The sequence below is a fragment of the Cucurbita moschata genome, unplaced genomic scaffold (genome assembly GCF_002738365.1).
Source record: "Cucurbita moschata cultivar Rifu unplaced genomic scaffold, Cmos_1.0 Cmo_Scf00022, whole genome shotgun sequence".
Lineage (NCBI taxonomy): Eukaryota > Viridiplantae > Streptophyta > Magnoliopsida > Cucurbitales > Cucurbitaceae > Cucurbita > Cucurbita moschata.
This window is the reverse complement of record NW_019268538.1, coordinates 211,500-219,253: the sequence shown is the minus strand read 5'-3', so window position 1 is coordinate 219,253 and position 7,754 is coordinate 211,500. Positions and strand designations below refer to the sequence as shown.

The window sequence follows — 7,754 nt, the reverse complement described above, 5'->3', positions numbered from 1 at the left end:
AAAAAAAAAAAAAAAAAAAAAAAAAAAAAAAAAAAAAAAAAAAAGACTGAACTTACCTTCAACTACCTTTATCATCTCAACTAGTGGGGAACTTCTATCCTATCGTCTTTGGCAATAGAGTTGTTTGAATTTGATAGATTATTTTTAGGTTAGTTATCTGTTTAACATACTTATACTGAAAAATAAAAATCTCATTTGAATCTTGTATTTAAGTAGGCTCGAGAAGGGTAGACTCGCAGCTTCACTCCCCGCCAATTGTTGGAATGATGCAAGCCACACCTCGATTAAAAAAGACCAGAATATAGAATATGAGCTTCGGACTTCAAGAGAACGAGTAGATGTATTAACCACTCAGCTAAGCGTAAATTGAAGTTTGTTAAAATTGTATATCATTTTAAAAAGATTAGAACAAAAACTTACAAGAGAAAAATCCAAACGTAGGTTGACATATATATATAAAGCTATATAAAATACCAAATTAGAACCATCCGTTTCCAAGTCAAAACAACCCTAATTGACTCTTCATGTGAATGATTGATATTGGAGAGTAGATTTGAGCCAAGAAAGAGCCTTCACGGCACAACTCACACATTCCATTTCTTACCACCCAGTTTTGGTAAGAACATTACTATCACCAACCTGCCTAACAAAGTAGTTTCAACCAAATCAATTTCCCTTAATTAATTAATTACATTTCTATCATTTAATCAATTTGTATTAACACTAATACAACTTTCAATCCTGAGAAAAAGAACTTGGGTTTGGGTTTATTATGCAGATATGCACTACTACAATGACATTACTAAGCCAAGAAGAAATTCAATTCTTATAATACATTAATTGAAATCGAAATCTCTGAAAAGGAAAGCCCAAAAATTTGCACAAAAACACCTGATTTTCTAAGTTATAAACAACTAATGACACCGTTATAAGCTTTCGGTAACGCAAACGTTTGCACGTGCGTGCGCACACAACGGAGATTTATATAAACCCTAAAAGGACATTACATTGAATCCTCATGTGTTTGGGAAAACTTCTCTAAAAGGATTCATGGGTTCAAAAAACATGAGAGTCAAGAAGGCTACATCTAACTCCCCAAGAAGTGTACCAAATGCCTCAGAGTCTAAGCCCATCCCTTCCAAAGCTCTGAAAGATCGCCATGCCAAGGTTCAGGGGCGCGATCGACGTATCCGCCTTCCACCATTGTGTGCAGCTCGGGTATTTCAGCTAACTCGCGAGCTTGGAAATAAAACAGATGGGCAGACTGTAGAGTGGCTGTTGAAGAAGGCTGAGCCATCAATTATAGCTATAACTGGTAAAGATATTGCCTCTGCTGCTCCAGAGTTACATGGCTGCAAGCCTTCTGATCCATCTTCATCTACTACTACTACTACAGCAAAAACTTTGGATGGAAACAACTATGCATTCCCAACTGTTGATGAGCAGGTACCTTTGCCAAATTATGAATTTGACTTGGTCTCGGATTTTGAGATGGAACTTTTTGCTCGTCATATCAACACTCTTCAAGAAGTACCAGAAAACTCCGAGAGAGAAGCCGAGGACGACGACTGAGATTTAGATGAATGGCAGTTTATGGAATGTGATCTATATAAATGGTATCTCTAAATGGACCATTGATGAATATGAAGTATGAACAAGAGTATTTTCTATTAAAAGAAGAACAATAAAAGAAAGAAAGAAAAAAAAAAAAAAAAATGGTTGTTTTGTTCTTACTTTGTCATCAATGGAAAAGAGCTCAATTCATGGGCAGACGCCTCTGGTTTTGTAATAGGCCGTCCTATTGCTAGGGCTTTTGTAGCTCCTGATCCTTTGTTTTTGTTTCAGAAATTATCACTACTGATCAACACATCACCTGGTATCTTATCACCAAAAGTGACCATTTTCAATCCTACTCCGCTAATTATTGGATCAATTTTTGGGTATGGTGTCCTTTTCCATAACGACTCAATGATAGTTTAGAATTTTCTCCTTTAAAGATAGAGATAATGCATTTAGATGGTCAATTTCCACAAGCTATCCCTTTCTCCCTTGAAATGAGTTGTTTTGAAAACAAACCCATTTTTCAAACAAACCCTAAAATGTTATATATGTTTCTTCCAATGGATCACATGGGGACCTATTTTGCGGAGTCAAATTGACCCACATACACCTGAAGGAGAGGCTAAAATGAGACCATTCTTGTCGTGGGAGCTGTACAAGAGCGCAAATAATAGCTTCTTGTTGTCTAAAAGGAAGTTTGAGGAGAGGAAAACTTAATGAATGGGAACATCAAAGAGAGCAGGTAAGAGAGGCAGAGAAATAGCCTGCACTACACATAATGAACGGAAACTTGGAGCAAATTGGAAGCAGAAAATAGCATAACATAATTAGCATTTACTCAAAGCACTTGAAAACAAAGTGCGAGATTACAATTGAAGTTACTAGAGCCCCAAAAAATGAGGGGGAAAACAAAATATTCCAGGCAAATGTTAGAGATGCACACATTAATCAAAAAGCATGACGGCATTTCTGTATTTCACATAATTTTTCCCACAGGGGAAAGAAACCTAGCGAGTAAGAGCAATTAGATGCTGAACTCTTACGGATCCAATTAGGATTGATGTATCCATACAACTTTCTGTGATTAGCAATATTGAAAATTGCTAATTGTTCCGTCATTCCAGATGCTCGTTTTGAAGCATCCACCATCTATTGTTCCTCGTCTCAAACATGGGTACATCTGGAGAAAACCAAATATAATGCAAAAGGTTCTATTGGCTTTACAAACAGTGTGCACGAGAAGGAATCAACTTTCCATACAGATAACAAATACCAGCAACAATTAAAAACTTCGTAGATTGGCTGTTTCTGAATACTAGGGGAGGCAAGGAGAGGGGAAGGGGGGAAGTACTAAGGAATCATAAAGCTTGTTTTCATGCTCAATTAAGGAATTTAGTTTTCAGTGAAAACTTCATCAACCACCGTTAGATAATGATCATTTCACCCTATGTCAAATGGAAAAAGTGCCTTTCCGAGGTAATCTTTAATAAGGATACCATTTAGTTGCCAAGATTATGAGGATAATTATGTAAGATGTGCTGGAAGATGTTAAAGCAGCGCATCTTGCCGGCTTCATCACAAGCCAACGAGTTCCTTCTTGAATCGCCACAAATGTCAGTTTATTCACACAAGAATCGCTTTAAGACTTGAAATATCTTACAATCGTGCTGAGCAAGATATTAGGCATAAACATAGAACTAATGAAAGACAATACTTCAGGAAAGAAGGGGCATAAAGAGCTCATCAAGCCCACCAGTTCTGATGAAATTCACATAAAGACTAAACACATCTAATACTTGACGGATTAATTATCATATGGTCAATGAAAGGTGCAGAAGGATCCAACAATTTAAGAGTCCCATTGCCGTTGACAAAGTAAATGAAATAGTCAATTATCAAACTAAAGATAGTGAGAGCTCACCTCCTTCAGGATATATTGAGTTATAGTGCACTTCTGCCCAAAAGCTCAAGCAAATAACTGCAAGTCAAAAGTCCAATTAGAAAATCTTTTCAATAATAAAAGAGCATGAAGGAGAAAAATAAGATAACTTGAACATTATGACTTGTCTAGATTCGACATTTACATGTCTTTTCATATCCATATATCCCTCAACATTTCCACATTTGCTAAGTTTAAAGCTACAAAGTACTCTTAAACTCAACATTTAGGCCATTTAACAATGAAAATAAAACATATAACTTTTCTAAGTAGCTGAAAGGGTTTTGAAAAAGAAAGGGAAAAAAAAACTGATTGAGAGGAATTTGAGAATGATTGATTGCTCATGTGGGGTAATGGAATTAAACACTCGGTAGTAGCTGCCCATTACTGATCAAACAATACGTAGCCACTTTAAAGTATATATAGCAATCAATGGCTTCAGGTTCTAATGGTAAATTTCGTACTCGTTAATATAACTGTGCATGCATTCCTATCAGGGGGAACTAGAGGGTGACTTGTAGTCGCTCGTTTTCAATGGAAAGTATATGTTACACCCAGCACTATGTTAAGAGAGAAACATGCTCAGACGATGAAGGGGTGAAATTTCAGCTTTCTTCCACAAATAGGTCATTAATGAATGAATGCATGAATGAGGGTGATATCTAAAAGAACCCTTCAGGTGAAAGTGTTAGCTAAGTAAATGAGAGGATACTGAATTGAAAGCCCTAGCTTCCAAAAGCTAAGCTATTGATAGAAATAAGACAACAGAGTCGCTAATAGAGAACCCATGCACCTGATGAATTCTAAAGGAACATGAATAAAGCCCTTCACATCCCCAACGCCAAAGGAAATATTCAGACTTGGTATTATGGAAATGTTCTGAACGAATAGTAAACAAGAGCGTACATTAAGCCAACAAGACTGGAGTAGGAATACAGATGAGTGAAGAGGGAAGCTGAATGGGTGGAGTTGGTGACAACAATAAACAATAAGCGTGAGGAAATGCCCATTTTTATAGGAGAGGACCCAAACTATTGTTTTGAGATAGAGGTATTTTGTGGTTCACGGATTACTGGAGGCTAAAAAACCTCTCGGCAGGAGTGATTAGCTTTAATGCCGATGCCTTAACATGATATCAGTGGATAGAAACCAGGAGAAGTCTTGCTAGCCAGCTGAAACCCAGAGGCAAGCTTTTCTATTCAAGTCCAATATACATGGGGAATTTGTTTGAATAAGTTTACACAATTAAACAAGGAATGTAATGAATCATAAAAAACCTTTTGAGATGTTAGTTGCATCAAGCGTCAGACTTAGTAAATAATCTTGAATCATCGGTTTGTTGCTCATTCAAACATGGCAGGGTACCGTAACTTTGTCAAAGAATTTTGAAGACCTGTAAGACACTCATTTGAGCTACCTGCCTCAAAGGAATCAATGCTAATGATAAGTTTCTGATGAGAAACCAATTGAGAGTACTTTCTCCAAATTGGTGCTTCCTTCTTCAAGAGAGCAGTGATGATGAGGATTGTACTCTTCATTTAGTCTCCTTTCACCAATAAGTTTAAAAAGAATAAAGCGTGATGATGAGGTTGCTTCTCTAGAAGAATAAAGCGTGTATCGTCCTAACTTTGACTCACCAATAAGTTTAAAAAGAAAGCTGAAGCACTTGTGCTGAACGATATTTGTGCTGTGCTTTTCATTCAGACTGAGAGTGACTAGAAGAGCTCTGTAAGGAAAAGGATCAACTACTAGACCTTCTTGCTTTTTTATACCACTTCTTGGAGTTTTCCTTTTGGTTTGTTCCAAGTTCTTCTTTATTTATTATATATTGCCAGTTATTGGCAATTGGAAGGTTTTTATACAATCCTTAGGCTAATGGGGTTTTCCCACGTCTTTTGTACATTCAACAAGCTTCACACTTTTTGGTTTCTGACTGTTCATTATAAAAGAAAAGAAAACTTCCGTTAAGATATCCCTATCATTTTGTCAGAACAAAATCTTTCCTCCACCAAAGGGATCGACAGATTTAGGATACTAGCACCAGGGTTGGACATAGTGGCATTGATACTACGTTTCAAGAAAGTGAATAAAAACCCCCTTGTTCCACCAACCTACTAACCTAGAATATTATAGGTTAAAACACCATTTAACCCAAAAACTTAAGTTAATGAGTTATAGAAAATATAGTCTAATATAAATGCTTTAAATAAAACTCTCCCTCTCTTGTAGGCTTGAAATTTGCACAAGACTTGACAAGTAGTTATCAAAATCAACTAGAGAGGAAATGGCATTACCGGCTTTGAACATAAGACATCTTGCTCTAATGCCATATTAAATCACCATTGAACTCAAAACCTTAACTTAATGAGCTACACTAAATTTAATCTTCTATCAACATTTTAACATGGCATATTCTAAGTTCCCGACCACTACAAGTCTAAAATCAACTGAAAATTATGTGTTTCATATAATCTTCACATGGAAAATCTATGCTCAGAAAATGTCATTTGTTAAATACTCAATGACTTATTATTAAATATTAGGAAGTCAAAACGATAGAAAGTGGAACCTACCTCTTTTGGACCTTTCAATATTAGGAAGGATCTCGATGTAGCAGGTATCTTTGAATGATGTAATCATGAAAATTTTAACACCATACTGCACCACAGCACAACATATATTAGGATTTGTGAACAAATTATTTACATTGCCGTCTTGGCAGAAGGCTTGCACGTCCTACAAATAGATGCTAAAATTGTTACTTAGCATGCATTTAGTTGCTGTATGTACACAATATAAGGCTGAATCATGATTTATAATGTTGTTGCCGACTAATACTACAATAATAGCTTGTTGCCCATACATACCGTATCTGCAGCAGCCTGCAGAGTGACATGATCGCCCCATTCTCCACTCCTATGCACAACCAAAAGAAATCCCAAGACCAAAGAGTCCAGTTAGACATCCTACCAGTCAAACTTTCAAGGAGAAAAAACATATCACAAAATGTATCAGATAAGTACTTCGACATTTTCTCCAGATAGTCAGTGTAGGCCATGGGAACATATCCTTCATATATCTCTGGATATGACTTTAGCTGAGAGTTCAAATATTTCATTATAAAAGACTTCAACACTAAAAAATCATAAAAGCTATAAAATTATAGCACAAAAATAAAAGTCAGAAGCAACGTATAAATATGAATATTCCATATAAATATAAAAGTCAGAACCTGATTAACAACTTGCTCCCTCACAAAATTATGGTGCTCAGGAGTTCGATAAATTTGATCCGACAGGGCACGAAACTGGAAACAAAATGTAAATAAGGAACATGTTCCAGAAAGAATGAATAGAGCCATCAAAAGTAATTAATAGGTATTACCATTAGCACCAGGAATTCAAATTACTAAGGTAACAGATAAAACTAAAGATATCTAAAATCAAGACAGTGGTGACATAGTACTATAATATGAGACAAAAATTTGCACCAACGACACCATAGCAGACAAAACTTAAGATGATACAGTAAGAAGAGATAACCTGGCAGTTACCATCTCCTTGCACTTTCATCTCGATCAAATCATATAGCTGCAGTCTAAGGGGGGAAGGAGAAGAATAGTTCAGCATTATAGCACTAAACATTAGCATGTCATGTTCTTGCTAAGCATCAACAAATAACTGTCACTATCCAAAGTTAGAGACGTGCATGTGTGAGAGTGAGCTGGGGACAGGGAGGAAAAGGGGCATCAGACGAACATAGAAACACCACCTGTCCAATAGCCTTTGATGATCTAAAGCTTCTTCATCAACAGAAGGAATTTCTCCATTAATTCTTGGAACGTGCTACAAAAACTCAGATTAAGCACTAAAAACATTGAGTATATTCCATGGACCATTTTAGCAAGTAGTCAGAAAACCAGAAGCCATAGTAGTACATGAACCATCCCAATTGTCATGAAGGCACATGCATCATCTCCAATTGCCACTTTCAAATTCTCAATTCCACTAACACCATAGTTTAAGAGCCTTGGCCAAAGAGCTATTGAAGAAAACATAACCCTAAAAGTACAAATTTTAAAAAGAAAGAAAGAACGAAAATAAAACAAAAAAATTGTGTGCACTTCAACTACACTTTTTTCTACATCCTAGCTTTTATTAACTCTTAACAATAGGATGACAAGATTACTTTTTCACAAGCAAACAAAATAAAATATATATATATATTTAAAATTAAAAAAAAAAAAAAAAAAAAA

The 7,754-nt window shown here is 35.9% G+C and overlaps 2 protein-coding genes across 3 annotated transcripts in view; one reads left to right on the top strand and one right to left on the bottom strand.

The window, feature by feature from the left end:
• The first annotated feature begins 1,050 nt into the window (after positions 1 to 1,050).
• On the top strand, positions 1,051 to 1,572 carry LOC111459721 (transcription factor TCP14-like). The gene has a single exon (XM_023102744.1). It carries the CDS (start codon positions 1,051 to 1,053, stop codon positions 1,570 to 1,572), a length of 522 nt encoding a protein of 173 aa, XP_022958512.1.
• Positions 1,573 to 2,339: 767 nt separating this feature from the next.
• The window catches only part of LOC111459710 (OTU domain-containing protein DDB_G0284757-like), a 7,923-nt gene continuing 2,508 nt past the window's right edge, over positions 2,340 to 7,754 (bottom strand). For both annotated transcript variants that reach the window (XM_023102733.1, XM_023102734.1), the window contains exons 5-12: positions 7,271 to 7,344; positions 7,042 to 7,096; positions 6,732 to 6,806; positions 6,523 to 6,596; positions 6,367 to 6,415; positions 6,073 to 6,157; positions 3,482 to 3,538; positions 2,340 to 2,740 (exon numbers count right to left, since the gene is read on the bottom strand). In XM_023102733.1, coding sequence (XP_022958501.1) covers positions 2,676 to 2,740; positions 3,482 to 3,538; positions 6,073 to 6,157; positions 6,367 to 6,415; positions 6,523 to 6,596; positions 6,732 to 6,806; positions 7,042 to 7,096; positions 7,271 to 7,344 — 534 coding nt within the window. In that variant the 3' untranslated portion in view covers positions 2,340 to 2,675. The remainder of the gene's footprint in view (positions 2,741 to 3,481; positions 3,539 to 6,072; positions 6,158 to 6,366; positions 6,416 to 6,522; positions 6,597 to 6,731; positions 6,807 to 7,041; positions 7,097 to 7,270; positions 7,345 to 7,754) is intronic.